This window comes from Salarias fasciatus, chromosome 20, assembly GCF_902148845.1.
Source record: "Salarias fasciatus chromosome 20, fSalaFa1.1, whole genome shotgun sequence".
Classification (NCBI taxonomy): Eukaryota; Metazoa; Chordata; class Actinopteri; order Blenniiformes; family Blenniidae; genus Salarias; species Salarias fasciatus.
In genome coordinates, this window is record NC_043764.1 from 16,088,708 (window position 1) to 16,105,382 (window position 16,675).

General features: G+C 43.5%; 2 protein-coding genes across 2 annotated transcripts; one reads left to right on the forward strand and one right to left on the reverse strand.

Annotated features, from left to right (window-relative positions):
* Positions 1-248: 248 nt before the first annotated feature.
* Positions 249-5,451, reverse strand: rnf114 (ring finger protein 114). The gene is made up of 6 exons (XM_030119175.1): positions 5,260-5,451; positions 4,538-4,688; positions 3,267-3,373; positions 2,619-2,733; positions 2,420-2,527; positions 249-2,078 (listed from the first exon to the last, which is right to left on the reverse strand). The coding sequence occupies exons 1-6, from the start codon at positions 5,394-5,396 to the stop codon at positions 2,013-2,015; spliced, it is 684 nt and encodes a 227-aa protein (XP_029975035.1). The 5' UTR covers positions 5,397-5,451; the 3' UTR covers positions 249-2,012.
* Positions 5,452-7,231: 1,780 nt separating this feature from the next.
* On the forward strand, positions 7,232-15,251 carry spata2 (spermatogenesis associated 2). The gene is made up of 3 exons (XM_030118577.1): positions 7,232-7,286; positions 9,003-9,831; positions 10,521-15,251. Exons 2-3 carry the CDS (start codon positions 9,481-9,483, stop codon positions 11,874-11,876), a joined length of 1,707 nt encoding a protein of 568 aa, XP_029974437.1. The 5' UTR covers positions 7,232-7,286; positions 9,003-9,480; the 3' UTR covers positions 11,877-15,251.
* The last annotated feature ends 1,424 nt before the right edge of the window (positions 15,252-16,675 follow it).

Sequence of the window (16,675 nt, forward strand, 5' to 3'; positions counted from 1 at the left end):
TGATGTCTAATTCATGAGGAAAGCTTCTCTTATTTAACATATCCCACAATTATAACTCCTCATCTCGAACACCTTTTTTTCCTTTTTGTGGAATTATGACAACTGAGCAAAGCCGGTTTCCGTGTATCTCACACACACACACAGACGCGCACACACACACACCGGTCATCCATCAGCAGCGAGTGTTGTTTCTTCCCCCACACGTCTCATACACACAGGTATAAATCACTGCGTCTGATTTCTGGGGCCAGGGTTTAAATAATTAAAGAGCTTTAATTTATCAGGATTTAGCACCCTCTGACAGTAGGGCTGACAAAAGAGAATGAGAGATATATCGAGAAAGAAAAAAAAAAAACAGTCATTACACATTACACACATAGTAAATGAACACACACTTTACTGGAGAGGGGAAAAAATACATCTACAGCAAGAAGTGAAACCAAAGACTGAGTGAAAAGGCATTAAGGTTCTGCTCTAGAGCTACGTAATCTGCGTGTAAGACTTTTTCATCACCTGTTGGTAGAAGACAAATGCAACACATGTGAAGATATGTATAGTGAGACAATTACAACTTATTGGGGAAAAAAAAACATATCCATCTAAAAAAATAAAACACACAATTCAAATGGATCTCCCCAAAACAAATCCAGCAAAAAAAAAACAAAAACAAAGGAAATTGAGCCAAGTTAAAGTGGAGTTTCTTGTGAGTTTACATGCAAACTAATATGATTTTTTTGAGAGCTGATGAATTAATTGAGAAATATAAAGCTTGTAGAAAATGAAGAAGAGATTTTTAAAGACCATCCAAGACAGAAGACATGAGAAATACGCTACAGTAGGTCACATTTATGGTCTTATGACTCCATACTCAGGCTTAATATCAACTTATATTATTCAACTATGATAAATAACTAATAAACCCACAGTTTCTACATCTCAAGCACAGCTTTGCATGTTGCATTCGGAAGAAACCAAAACATAAAACTCAATTTGGAGTACAACACGCAAAGTGAAATCTGGGCTGAAAGTGTGTGTTTCCTGTGTGATGTGTGGGAGCGGAGAGGCTGCTGAGGGCAGTGGAAGTCAGCGGGCGGTCAGAGAAAGGACTCTACTGCCCTCCTGTGGCATTAAGCGTGCAAGAAATAATATTTGTAAAAAAAAAAATAATAAAAAAAAAAAACTCAGGAAGAAGTGAAAAAAAAAAATCTTCAAATCGGCCAGTTCACAATGCTGGATGATGTCCTACTTGCATCTTCTGAGTCACAGGATGAACTATTAGCCCTATGAAATTTGGAAGTCAGAAACAAGATCTACCAGCAGGCACAAAGACATAAGGGAGAAACCTTACAAAAACACATAACTGCCATCTCTGGCTTATGTTTGACCCTCATATTATTTATTCTTTCCAGTAGATCTCTGAAAACAGGAAGAACACACACAGGCTTTCATCATACGCACAAACATGAAATCAAAAACAATGACGTTTTACAAAATTCCCCCTTTTCTCTCTCTTAAGAGTAAAACATGCAGAGTCACTCTTGAATAGAATATTATATATTATTGTCCGTCACTACCGGAAGACTTCAGGGAGTGAAGTTTCTCAATTACTGGCAATAGCTAGCCACCTAGTGGTCAAACCCTTATATAACATCAAGTATTGACAACAGGGAGTTTTAATCACGACTTTGGAAGTTTTTGGCTAAATGACACCATGTCATCAATGAATGGACAGCGTGACAAAACTGTTTAGTAGATGATCAACAAAACTATCAAGTCTACAGATTCAGTTGGGGGAGGAGAAAAGAGATTATCACATCAGAAACACACTATCACCCCAAAACAAACAGTACAATATGCCTTTATAACCATATTGCAAGATTTATTTAATCAATAATAAACCTATATTTTCATAGTTTACAATAGCAGTTTCCTATGAAAATAATTACCCACTGTCCCCATGCCTGACTGAAGATGATTCGTGTGTGTCCTCCTGGCGGAATGGGCGTCATGCTTCAGTTGTCCAGTAGGGAGCGCTGTAAAGCCTCCTGTATCATTGTGTTCTCATCTGTGGAGTAATCCTGCAAAGACCAGGAAGAGATCGAGAATTTATTATCATGGCAAATCAAAAAACTGAAGTAGCACAGTGGGTGAATGTTTTCTCAGACAAGCTTCTCCTCAGTTCCAGTACGAGTAGAGGGTGAACGTGTGAATGTGAATGAGTGCTCTCCCAGTTCAGTTTCTGTGCATTCATGAATAATTGCTTTCTCTGAATTGCCTGCAGGTGTGAGTGTGTGTGTGATGTATGTCTCTGTGTTCTCACGGTGATGGACGTGCAACCGGTTCCAGTTCTTCTAAGTGACCCCGAATTGCAAAATCCCCACCCCACCCCACCCCACCCAAAAAATAGTGCTATACTCACAACAAAAGTATCATAGGAGAAAGTGTGTCTGATCTTCAGGTGCTGGAAAAAGTCTGCACTAATGTAGTTCGGGTCTCCCCAAGGCATTGAGGCACAGATCGGACACACCTGATAGCAGCAGCAGAGACACAGAGGTCAACATTCTGCCAATCACAAAGAATATCATTGAGTGTGAAGCAGCTGAGAGCGGATTTCTCACCACTTGGCGTGAATCTCGAGCGTGTTGGGTAGTGCAATGTTCAACCAGGCCATCCTGGTCCAGGTTCTGGCAGTTACAGTAGGGGCAGGTGAAGGTGTATCGGTTTGGCACTGAACTGTGGGGCAGAAGCATAAACATGTCACACCGATATAATTTTTCTACATATAGAAATAGTTGCTGGCTGTGAGAATAAACCAAACATGAAGTAACCTGAAGCCGAACTGAAAGTATCAGAATTGTTGTCTGAATTTATTCCACACGATGAGAGTCAAATTTCAAAAGACACTTCCTGATCAGTTAACAGTTGCCAGTAACATTTAGAATCGAAACTAAAAAAGCTTCGACGGAACAGCTGTAAAAATACCAGAAATGTCTCCTCCAGGCACTTTTCATTGCGACTTTCACACATGATGTGAAACATTTAGAACTGGGTAAACTGAAAATGGTGTCAGGAATGGAATCCATTTTGAATATTGTGCAGGAACTGAGAGATCTCAAGACTTGTTTGTTTTACTCTTCATCATCTTAGCTCAACTCAAAAGCACAGTTCAATCCACGTTTCATAAAGAATGAAATTCTTAGTGATATTCTATTGTCTAGTTGCACCTAAAGAGCGCTGACCTCCTTTCACTGAGGAGCAGCTCTCACCTGATGATGGCAGGCTGACTCTGGGCTGTGGTCCTCACTCCCTCCTCGATATACTCCTGGTATTTTGAACAAGCTGCAGTGTGACTTCTCATCTGAGACAGACCCACCTTGTGAGAAAACACAGATCAGTAAATAACTTTAACCAGATTTTCTATCTTTTCTCAAACAGGACTTTGTTTTTTGGAGAGGAGAAGAAAATCCATCTGAACCTTTCAAAGTTTCCAAACTCAGCTCACAGTCATAGCTTCTTCACTTCGCATAGATTAATGTAGCAAATAATGTAAAAAAAAGAACTCTTTCAGAAACAAAAGCTTCACTTGTTTCTGTCTATTAAAAGCAGCATTTTATGATCATTGCTTCTGAAATCCAGGCAGCTTATAATTTGGCTTGATTCATTTTCTGTAGTGATTTTATGAGACTGAGAGTCTGAGATATCTCTGAGGGCAGAAACAGAGATAAAGGGAAAAACCCAACAGTTTCAGTTCCAGGTGAAACGCAGCTTAGTGAACTCTGAGTCTGATCACGTGTCATTATTATCACAAAGCAATCATCTATGATTGATCCCTGCGGGGAAAAAGAAGTGTCTTCACCATTCCACTACAATGCACAAACAACAAAAGTCATGTCACAGCAGCAGAACAAGGAAGCCTGCAAGTGAATTCCCCTCAGCATTAATAAACTTTTATTATTTTATTGTTTATGTAACTGGTTCAAGTCTGGATTGGAGGGAATGCGGTGCTATGTTTGTATGTTTGAATGCGTGTGAATGTGTTTGCCCTGTTGCCACCCTCCTTCAACTACAAATAATGAAAAATTAAGAACAAAACAAGATGTGTACGAAATCCTGCCATTAGCTGTCAGCTTTACTTTACTTGTAGCAAGGTAAACTTAACTATTTATCTCAATTTCCACGAGACATGCTCTCTGAAACAGGCCATCATGTTATTGAACTTGTTATCACATGCAGTAATATTGCCTCAGAGTGAAAAAGGACACAAGATAGGAAGCACAAGCTTCATGCTGACACCAAACAATTTAGGTTTCTTCAGTAAATGTTAAATACCCAAACTGAGCAAAGATTCTCAGCCCCTCCATGATGTCCCGGCCAACAGCAGGAGCTCCTGCAGCGACACGTTCATACCACCAAAGCAGCGTACAGGATGCCAAACATATCGGTGAAGCGAATTTCCATCTGATTTAATTTGCAGCGTTCTTCTTTCACTTCCATTTGCAATTCCCATAAACAACAATGAGCGTTAACAGACGCATACCTGAACTCCACAGCCCTTGCAGGCTGCCACAGATGAGTGGATGAGGGCATCCAGCTCAGCGGCTTTAGTCCAGTGGCCCAGCGTGGCGCGACAAACTGCACAGACAGGCTTCTGAGGACGAAGACACTCCTGCAGACAACTCTGACAGAACCTGCAAAGACACACAGAAGGGGATGTCAAGGTGAGGAGCACAAGAAAGGGGAGGAAAAAAAACAAAAGAAGATGTATCTGATACTGCCAGTAGCAATTCGACCTGGCTCCCTGAAGGAAGAGCTTTGACAAGCACTTGTGCTATTTATAGAACTAAATCAGCACACATATGCCGAGAAAACCCCTGTTGTTGTTTCTTCCTTTAAAGAAGACGGAAAGTCCCCCTCCCTCCCTCCCCCTCCCGGGGTCGCTGGGACTTGTAGTCCTTTCATCAACTTTGACGAGCTGAAGCGACACATGTCTGAACTACAACTCCCAAGCGAAGCTTCCTCTTTGATGTAAACAAAACTGAAACTGATTTAGCAAGCTTGGACATTGTTTTGCCACATATCCGTGTTAATAGAATTAAAACACCACTGTCACAAGAAATGCCAAGAGACGTGCACTCGCAGTTTCGTCCCTCAGCTGCGCACACACTCTGAAAGTGCTGTTTGTTCTCCTTTGTTTCACCTCGCAGGATGGTTGTGGTGGGTTGAAGGAAGGGCGGCCCGAAACAAGGCGAAAACACTCACGTATGGCCGCATTGTGTCGTGACGGGACTCTCGAAGATCTCCAGACACACCGGGCAGACGAACTCGGAGACGTCGCAGTTCCCGTCGGAGACGCTTTTCTTGTGCTGTGCTGCGCTGAAGCCTCCGAGCATCGCCATTTCTTTTCTTCACTGAGTCGGTGCTCCGGCAGCTCCTCCGTTCCCGGGACGACGTCACCGCGTCATAGGGACGACGTCAGCGGCCGCGAGGCTCTTGTGAGCGGGGGGGGCGGAGCCTGCAGCCCCTCGCTGTCACCTGGGAACCACCGACTGGCTGCTGAAAGTCCATAAATACTGATATCCGGAGCAAATGTGGAGAGATTACACACATACAGAGATGGAGCTGGTGTTTTTTCGACCTTTTCCCTCTCACCTTTTTTTCTTAACATTTCCTTTAGAAAACTGCCCAAAAAAACATTGAAAATATGGCATAAAACCAATGCAGAAAATGAACCCTCAGAAAACATTTTCCTTCTGTTTCATTCTTTTTTTGTTTTTTAATGTAACCATTGTATTCTCTGAAAAATACCCATCTTCCTCCATCAACTTGCGTCCATTGGTGTTGATCTGAACAGGTCTTTAGACCAGCGGTGTCAAACATGTTCAAGTGCCACATACAGCCCAATGTCAGTTTGACTGGTAAATTATTGCCATGAGACTCTACCGCTTTTCTTTGTTGTGCCGCAAAGTATACATGATGAAATTATCTATATTTTCATAAAACCTTAGAAATCACGATAAAAATGACTACAATCTCAACATAAAGCCATTTTCAGTGATACCATTCAGTGCAAAATACGGTGGAACTTCTGCTACAGCTGCTGCATTATGTACATGTTTCTACTAACCCCACTAGCATGGCTCTGAGCATAATGAATCTTTTTCATTTGGTCATCGCTGATAATTCGGCGCAGGTCTTAGCGTTGTGCTATGTCCTCTGCTCTTGCTGGCCAGTTTTGAAACCCCTGCTTTACAACATTACAGGGCATACACACACAGAGTCAGACAACTACAAACTCACAACTACAGACATTTTAGAATCACAAATTTACTTTGTAAGCAAACCTAAGCATTCATAGAGATAACGTTCATCAAAAGATAATAAACTAGATATATTGTTAATGTGAGCAGAGAGTTAAAAACAACATCAGCATGCGGCCGAACTACCCCAATGAAAATGTTCTAATCAACTTTTACATGAATTTATTATCTGTCAAAAACATAGCTCAGACAGAACTTATCTTGAAAGAACAGGTTTTTTTTTGTTTGTTTGTTTCGATGATGTGGTTGTGAGATGGTATTTGAGCTGCTGGTACCTGGTGTTGGTGTCACTATGAAAAGCTTCTTTCCTCTTTTGACTTTCCATGCATTTATATTTCACCGTTGTTACAGCTTCATATCTCTAAATTTCAATGTCCTCGAGGAATCTCTGACTATGAAGCTGATCTGCAAGTTTGATGAGTGAAAAATAGGCTTGTTGTCTGATGTCTACATGTGTTTGGTCGCTCTTTCCTGATATTTTACTTTTACTTTGACCTAATCAAAGCAGGTCAAAATAGATTACTGCCATTTCTGCAGCAGTTGTTTTTAAAACATTATTTCATCGACTAGGTCTTTCCCTTGATATATAGATGAAATTTCTACTTTGTTTCTACTATTGACATTTGCATAAAGTGCCATGACAATTTTGTGATGGCACTGTAAGAAAAATAATTGAATTTAATGTATTTGGAACAGTGGGGTTTGGGTGCTAATGTGATGAGTGACAGTGGGGTTTTTGAGACTACTGTGTGGTGTAGTTGGGGTGACAGTGGGTTTTTTGGGGCCGTTGTGGTGTAGTTGGGGTGACAGTGGGTTTTTTGGGGCTACCGTGGTGTAGCTGGCGTGTCTTCTCTCTGTGTCACGTGGTCCTGTGACGCTGATGTCAGGACGGTGCGCACGCGCGTTGTGATGATGGGAATTTCCAACAGCTGAGGAGGCGTAGCTAGCCACGGCTAGCACTTGTTAAAGGTAAGATCTTCCGTTTGGTGGTGTTTCAGCGTAGAAAGGGCGTGATCTCGTAGCGCCACGTTAATAACCCCCGGTGTGACCAGGATCGCCGCTTTCATTGACTTTCTTCTGGGATTATTTGCTGTCAGTTTGGCAGATCTGTATGGAGCGATGGAACGCCCTGCTAGCTGGAGGAAACGCTAGCTAGCCAGCTGCGCTGAAATGGGCGTTCACTCTGTTCATTTGGGGGCCCACGCCAGACAGAATCGTGGGTTCGACACGATCCCCTGCGTTTCTAATATTGTTGTACTCTAAGTATGAGTGTTTCTGTAGGTTACCTCTGGTTGAAGGTTGCTGGCTCTGGCGTAGTTGATGCGCAGTAGGAAGGCATGGTGGTTTTGGAGGCTAAGGCTTGCTAGCTCGCTAAATGGATGTTGGCTTAGGTTTAACTGGTATAACATGGCAGAATAAAAATGAATAAGAAGCAAAGTCCTTTAGTTTAAGCAGCAATATGGAAGACTGTAGATGTCAGTTTTGTATGCGTGTCGTCTGTTTTGGGCTGAAGCGAAGTGATGCTAGGAGCGTTCACACGCATGTAGTGCCGATTGCTCACATATTAACTGCTATAATACACGATTGATTGACAGGTTATGTCTGCCATTAATTTACCAATCGATGTAATTCACCTTCTTAAGTACCCGATGTATTATTTGGAGGCGCACACCTTGATAGCAATCCACCATTACAGCCATTTCAGTGTGTGACTGACATAACCCACACAATGCATTTTCACATCGTCCCACACTGTTTGAATAGTGATGCCTGCACATCTTCCCTCTTATCTGAGCACGAGATGTGCAAACAAAACACAATGCTACAGCTGTAATTCATAATGCATGTCTCTGTTGTGATGCAACATCACGAAATTTCTATTCACGTGAACACCGACATCAGATGTGATCATTTTATGCATCATTAAATGCATGCTGTATGAATGAACGCTGCTGGCATGACTCCTGCACACTTTGAACTGTAGATTAATAAACACATTGAAACTAGTGCCTCTATGCGTATGAGTGTGTTTGTCTATGCAGTTCACTGGAGTGAGTTCATAATGACATATTTTTCCTGATGCAGATCTCTGTGCCTCATTAACATCACCAACCTTCACACCTTCATTTTGTCATTGTTTTTCCCCATCTTGCATCCGCTCATGTGTTTGGGTTTTTTTTATATCAGTGTGGGTGAAAGGCATCGTACATCGTCAGGTCAGCAGTTCATCACAAGCCAAACCGAAATAGATGTGCTCACTCACATTCACACCAAAGAGTAAATTGAAGTGACCAGTTAACCCAGCACAAGTTTTTGTGTTGTGGATTGTGGGATGAAACCAGGATCTTCTTACTGTGAAGTGGGTATGTGAAGCGCTTCTCAGCCTGCTTCAGTCAATAGTTCAACAGCTTGAGTCCACCTCATGTCTCCACCTCTGTAGCTCATGTTTTTAAAACTGTCTTTGTTCTTGTGAAAAGTTACTCGATCATTTCAGAACTGATTTCTCATGGATAAGTGACTATCATCCTTTTGACCTCCCTCTTCTGGTTTCTGCTTTTTTCTAAGATTATGCTGCAGGTGCAGTTAGTGTCAGACCCCCGGGGGAATTTGAGCTTCATTTTTTTTTTTTTTTTTTGTCAACATGCACATTACGATTGCTAATAATTCTCTGCTGTGTCATTGCAGCTTGGATATGGCTCAGAACAATCACCCAACCATGAGTGAGTCTTCTAGATGAGCGACCTTGATCTCTACGCCAGCTGAAACCAAGGAATGGAATAGATACAACACTGCGTTACCAGCACGTGCAGAAAACGCTCCCCCTGACTTCATTTTGCTTGACATAGGCCTGTTTGTCTGGAAACAACTTAGGCTTTGAGCCAGCAGCAGAGATGGCCGTACGAAGGCGTCCCTACAGGCTGCAGCCTAGTTACGCCAACTGAAAACACCGGACAACTGCATCTCTTGTTCAGACGATGTGCTGCTGAGTGGATGCTGAATCTCGCTCCTCCATAACACCAACGCTGACTGTGTGCCAGTGTGTACGATGAATTATGGTGCCCGAAAATGGTGAGTGAATGTGGCATCCTGGTGCAAGTTATGCTAAAAGGGGTGAGGCTCTCCCATAAACGTGCAACAGCCGACTGGTAGTCTGCTGCAAACAATGGATGCCAAGTTAAAGGAGGACCTGTTTCGGAGGTACGTGACGGCGCTGGAGAGGCGTCTGGAGGAGGGAGGGGAACGCACGGGGAGCAGGAATACACCTGAGGGGGACAGGAGCAGGCACAAGGACAGTGAAGCCCTGCTCTCCACTGCTACCGCCCTGCTGGGAGCCTACCAACCAGACCCGGGGCAGCGGTTTCGCATGGTGCGTTTCTACGAGGTGGTGGAGAACTCGCTCCGCTGCCAGAGAGGAGGAAACCTCCGCAGCCTGGAGAGGGCTTTCCACACCCTGGAAACCATCTGCACCAACCTCCTGCTCTTTCCCTGGAAGAAGGAGTTCAGATGTATAAAGGTGAGCAAAGCTATTCAGTACTCTTCACTCATACTTCATATTTATGTTGTTGACACAGAATTCTGATTTTATTTGTGGAAACCTTTTTTTTTTAATATTTAGAAGCTGTGGCATTTGTCACATAAAATTTTCACCTATCGTGTGTTTAAGTTTAGGACAGCCATTGTGAGAAGTGAGGCAGTGATTGACTCTGAAAACATCAGCTCTTTGTTTCCACGGCTCAGCACATACAGTTACAGCAATACACAAACAAGTGACTGTGCAGGATTAACACCATCCTGCAGTATTCATCTACAAACAGAGCTGCCTCTTAAAATGTTCACGCAGTTGTAGTTTTTATGATGAGTGTGTAATCTGAGCTGACAACACCGTAGAGTTGTATGTTTACAGTCCTGGGTTCATGTCGTGGCAGTGGGAGCTAAATACCACTTTCTTATCTTTCCAAATGCAGTAGCTTTTTAAACACAATTCAAACAAAGTAATTCAGTAATAATCAAATAGATAAGATGATGTGTAATATATATATGCATTTGAAATTCATTAAAAATGTGACCATTTAATGTGAAGGTTATTTTGGAGATTTTTACTGTTGATTTCTACCAGTGGTCTTTTTTTTATATTAACTTTATCCTGTCAGTTGTGTGTTCAAAGTAAAGGAGCTCCTGTTGATTAACCTATTTCTCTTTCAGACCTTCACTGGCCCGTATGTCTACCATCTGCAGTCTGCCATCTCCGATGCTGAGCTCCGTGCTCTAATGCGCACCATTGGCTATGCCTGTGACCATGATTCACAGTTCTATTTGCAGGAACACCCAGGAGGCTCCAATCATCTCCGTCAGTTAGCATTTGAACTCTTCTTGGCGCAGGCAGAGTGCCGTCTTCTCGGAGAGGTGGTGGCTCTGGCCCGCGGGTCGGCCTCGGAGCTGGAGGCTCTGGAGCTGCGCAGGGGCTGCAGAGATGATGCGGCCGGCTGCGCGGAGGCGCTCCGCCGGCGCGACAGCCTCGGGGCTGACATGGCGCGGCTGTCCGTGCGCCCTCTGGATATAGAGCGGCCTCACGCCCACCACCTGAGGCGAGGCAGCCGGCCGTCCAAGTCGGTGGATGTTACAGACGGGGCGGGCCACTGGCACCCGGCGGTCAGCAAGCCGGTCCTGAAGGCCTCGCTGAGTCTGAGGAAGGAGCCGCTGTTCGTGGATGCAGAGGAGGATATGAAGGATGAGATCCTGAGACCAAACACCTCAGCATCTCTTTTCTCCGTGGCAGCTCCACCTTCTTACAGCCCCATCGCTGATTTCTTCCCAATCCAGTCCCCTCCGCCCGCCGATCCCTACACTTCTTATCATCTCTCATCTCTGGATGAGATTGACTTGTACACGGAGAGGGGGGGCGCCGGGACCGGCGGAAGGCAGACGCCGTCTCGACCTCCGTCCAGGGAACCCCGGGATGCTCGGGACGGATGGCTGCTGAAGGCCCACGGCAATGTGAAGTGTCAGGGTTGCGGGCTGGGATGCTCCACGATGGCGTCCTGCCAGCGGTGCGACATGATCCTCTGTCCCGCCTGCCACGACGTGGACCCCTCGCCCTGCTGTGGCCTCCAGGACTACCACCCCAAATCCCCGCGGCCCCTCGACGGGTACATCCCCGTCAAGGAGAAGCTCTCCGTCTACTCGAATACTCACTCCCACTCCCACCTCCATCCGCACCCGCTCACTCTGACCCACTCACATTCCCATCCCCACCCTCACCCTCAGATGGTGGAGAAACCCCTCATGTCCACAAAGCTGTTTCCAAGCAAGTCTGTTGCCTTGACAACACCAAAGGGAGGCAGCAGCGAGCGGCTAAGCATGGGGGGATCGCGATGCGGGTTCTGCAACAAGCCAGGTGCGTCACACACTTGTGTGAACTGCTCGAAGGTGTCGTGTGACTCGTGCATGGGCTTGTATGCGAAGGACATCTGCACGCGGAAGAATCCTCAGCACAGTTTTGTGCCCAACCATCAGCTCAACTTCAAATCTGGCACCATATCCCACCTGGTGTACCGGTGAATCAAGCAGACGGAGCGTTTTTCGTTTCCCTCCCTCCCCTCAACCCGCAACGTAGTCTTGCACTATTGCTTTTGCTTTCCTCCCACTTTAAACTCTCCATTCACTACGTTCCCCTTTATCTGATGGTCTCCACCCCGACCCGCCCTTGAACTTTGTACATTTTTCTCTTGCCGTCAGTAGGAAATTGGAATGCACACGCCACAGAGAGCCATATCCGCCCGTCTCTCTGCCTGCTCCAAGTCCAGGCCTTTTCTCTGTGTCTTCAGTTTTCCCCTTGCTACCTGCTCTTGAGTAGTCGTGATGTTGTAGCGCTTCCCAAATTCCTCTAAATTTACCCTCCTCAAAAAGAACAGCAGAGAAAACAGTTGAATTCCTTCTCATTTTGAATGAATTACATCCAGATGAACATATATTCTTTTCCTAAATTCCAGCTAAGAATTCTTCTAATATATAAATATATATATACAGTATATATGTGAGTGAGAGAGAGTGTGTGTGTGCGCGCGTGCGTGTGTGTAGAAAAGACCTCTGAGCTTGCATTGTGATAAAGGGGATCTTTTTTAACTTGAAAAAAAAAAATGTAGGGATAAAGAGAAAAAAACATACACTGGAAATCAATAAGTCAATAGTATATATTTTTAATCTCTATTCTCTAGAACAATGTGAGACTGTTAAACGGGCATGAGGTCTGGCATTGGGGTCTTTTGGGGTGTGAACCTCTGTGGGTGTGGGGTGGGAGATCTCTCAAAGGGACAAACTGATTCATGGTTCAGATGCCATATATTCTATTGAAAAGATTCTGCCTTGTAAATTAACCCTGAACGGTTTCCGGTTCTCTGACTGAGCTTCAGATGCTGCTGTTAACTTGAGACTTTGAAGATAAGTGGCGTTGATTTCTTTCTGGTCGTCGTGTCGGTATCGAGCCCCCGTCATTTACACTCCTCCGGCCTACGCGGCTCATGATGTTTGTAATTTCCCCTTCACTACGTCTGTGGTCCCCGGCGGCCTCGGGCCAGGTCACAGCAAGTCTCGCTGAGCCACAAATCAACAGATTACGCTTCTTTGACATGATGTGAGCCCATTGATTGGTTCCAGGCAGTATGAAAGTGTATACTCTAACATGGTTTCTGTCTACCTCAGATGACTTGTACACCCAGTTTAACATTGTGGTTTCAAACTAGCCCTGAAGAAGCAACTACTGTGTATTTATTACATTATTCTTCTACGATTTGCTTCTCGTGTTTCCGCTGAAACATCTCGCAGCCAATTAAATCAGTCACTTTGACAGGTTTGGGGTTTTTTTGGCTCTTTCTCTCGCTGTATATACAAGATGACAGAGAGGCTTGACTGACTGGTCATTTGAAGCTGATTGTGTACTGGGCTGCATTGTTTTCACTCGGTTATGTCACATTGATTTCACAGAGAAATCAGTTTCACCTGGTGTTTCAGTGAGTTCTGATGATCTGGTCTCAATTGGATTTCAAATATAAAAGCTTGAATCTGTAGTTTCTGATCAAAAGCTGAATGAATGTGGAGGGGATGCAGCTTTGCTGGTAGTTTGAGTACCAGGTGGTGATGGAAATGATCAGACATGATCAGCTGACTGTCTGCAGGCTCAATGCAGCCCCGTCTCCGTACTTTGCAGTCCATGAGCCAAATTCAAAAGATTAGAAGCTGGTTTCCCAGTCTACAGTACGATGAGTGTTTTACATACTTCTGAAATTACTGTAGAAAAAGATCAATTGCTGTATAAAGATTGTCCTTTTCATTATATTAATGGCCTATAATTTCAAATAACTCTTAGCGGTAGATGTTGGGCTCAATTTGGCCCTTTTTCGGTAGTGAGAAGGAAATTTTGGGAATCCCTAGCAATGAAAACTGAAAATATAACAACTGGAGAAAACCATGTAATCAAAAAACTGGAATAACACGTCACTCCAAAGTGTCACTGTAATCAGGTTAAAACCTTTTGGATTTGAGATGCACTTTAACACGGACTGTAAATGAAATTCTGTTTGTACAACTCTCAGCTTCAAAATGACTATCAGAAATATTTCTGTGAAGTGTATACAGCACAGCTTCTCACCTTACGAGTGTGTGAGACGCGCTTCGAGGAACTCAAGCAGCTGTGCTGGAAAGGTGTGTGTGAGGAGGGGAACGGCTCCGCTGAGAGGCGCTCGCCTCCTCCGCTAGTTTACATTAAATGGCTTTTACTGTGTGAACACTTAAAAATGAAGGACCTTCAGTCATTAGGCTTTAATTGTCCTTGTGAAAGGGGGAATAATCGTATTTTTGCAGTTGATCGTCACCAAGGGCTAATTTAAAATCACATTTCATTCAACAACAACAAAAAAAAAACGTCCAGGTTATTTAGACAGACTGCTAAAGCTGCTCCAGCCTTACTGTTCTGTCAGGAATAACCTCCAAATGCCTTAAGCTCATTCAGCTGTCTTCTCCTTCAGTATTTCTGTTTTTCATGTCGTCTTTTCCCTGTGTTGTGTTCCACCACCCCGCAGGTTGAAAATCAGCGTGTGAAGCAGACAGGAAGGCAGATGTAAAATAAGGAGAATTATGCAGCAGATCACACTTGTTGTTGCCTGTCATGTTTTGTTTGGATGTCAGATTTTCTTTTGTATATATATATATATTTTTTTTGTTTGTACTTTTTGGTGAAGTTTGAGCTCATGCTTCGTCTCATTCCTCCTGAATCGTCGTGTCTTTATCATGTTGAAAAGGTGAAGAAGGGATGTCTGATACCAGTCGGATGTTGTGTGAACATTCTTTAAGAAATGTTATCGGGTCAACATTAGCTGAGTTGGGTATCAGAAAAGTCTTGAGTGACCTTAGGGGCTGTGCAATTTTATTGGTTTCCATCCAACAAAGCCTTTATTATATAAAAAAAAAAGAAGAAGATAGTTTGAATATTTATCATGAATATATTTCCGTTCCTCAACTCTGTTTGCAAATCATACCAGCAGCAAAGACGGCTGTCCGAAGTATTGAGCCATGTTGTGAGAGTGAACATATTGCCAAATGAAGAACAAATCTCTTACTGGAGCGGAAAACAAGAAAAATAAAAAATAAAAAAATCCTGTGGCTTTTCTGGATGTACAGTTACTGTATCATAAATCTGTGAATTTTGCTAAAGTTAAGCCTCGTGTCCGTGGATGTTGGCCTTTTTAGGAAGCCTGGAGAGAAAATGATCAACATAGACAGACACACACACACACACACACACACACACACACTGGGATGTGGATCTGACTGGACGCAGCGGGCTGATAATTTGTCTTTAAGGGCTACGCAGGCTGCAGGCTGCTGCTGTTGTAACACGTTCAGATGACTTGTGGATCGGAGCTTATTTCAGCTTCTGCAGGATGCAAAACAGAAGAGGTGGAAAACATTGAGCCATTTTTACACGATCGGTTAAACTCGCATCTCTCAAGTCACCGTGGAGGTCCACTCTCCCTTTACCTCTGTGTGGGTATCCGAGCGATATTTACAGTGGTGGTGTAGTCAGGCAGGCTTTTCTCCATTCCCTGCCCCCCTTCCCCTCCTTTCTCCCGGCATGCTCTGTACAAGGCCCATACCCATGACCCCTGACCCCCCCGACCCACCCGCCTTGGCACTGAGGATCATCGCACAATGTGTATGTGAAGGGGTATGGACCTTATGATCAATATGTGGGGGTGGAAAGGGACAATACCCAAACTTGTTAACTGGATGGTGAACATATAAGAAATGACGCAGACGTAAATGAGATTTTATAAAATAATTTCAAGAATAAAATTCAGAAAAAATAATTGTGTGTTTCTTGTGTTACTGAATGGTCAAATTCAACACATACACAGTCTTCGCCTCTATTTGTAGACATTCAACTGCTATATTTTGAGGGTTTTTTTAATATTTAAAGCTTTGTTACTTAAAATCACTACTAAGACCGTTTAAATTTTATTCAGTCACTTCGCACATATTGAGGTTTAACAGTCATTTCCTCTTTTATTGCAGTTTCCTTTTTGGCCAGTAGATGGCGCCAAATACTCAGTTAACCAACTCAAAACCTGCCACTTGAACCAAAAACAAAAAGCTTTTGGATTTATGGTAGATCAAAAGTGATATTATACTCCATTCAGGTTGTTCATTTATTCTCCTTTATCTGTACAAACCGGTGGATGTGACAATTTGATCAGTGTTTGGATCTTTGAGCTTGAGATGTTTTCATTGAAAAACAGTCCAATGTTTTTGACATTTTTCAGATAAATTAAGATTGAACAGATTAACTTCACTCACTCTCTTAAATTTGGCACCAGCTGTCGAACTGTATCACGTGTCCCAAATAAATCATCTGAATGTTATGCAAGTGCAAATTACTGAACTGTCTGTCAGCCGGCAGACGTAGAAGGCTGCTATTGGCCGTGTCAGACATTGGGTCTGTTTTGAGATGAGAGATGACAGGATTGTTTCACAGTTTTAATACAGTCCTATACAAGAATACCAAACAGCGTGGTCTTCAGTCTTTTTAAGCTGTAAAAATTGGAACGATGGTGCAGACAGAAAGTAAAATTTTTGGTGATCTGAACCACTTTCCTCAAAAAATATCCGTGAATACAAACTATGATTATCACATGAACATGTTATTTGTTATTGATGCAAGGCAGAGCTTTACTGATCTGTGTTTCTGCAACTGTCAGTCATTTTTCTGTGAGGACGAAATGAAACAAGTTCCCCATTTGTATCCAGAGAAGCTGAGATAAGTGCCATTTTTCTTTTTGCAGCCACACACAGCAGGCCTCATGCAG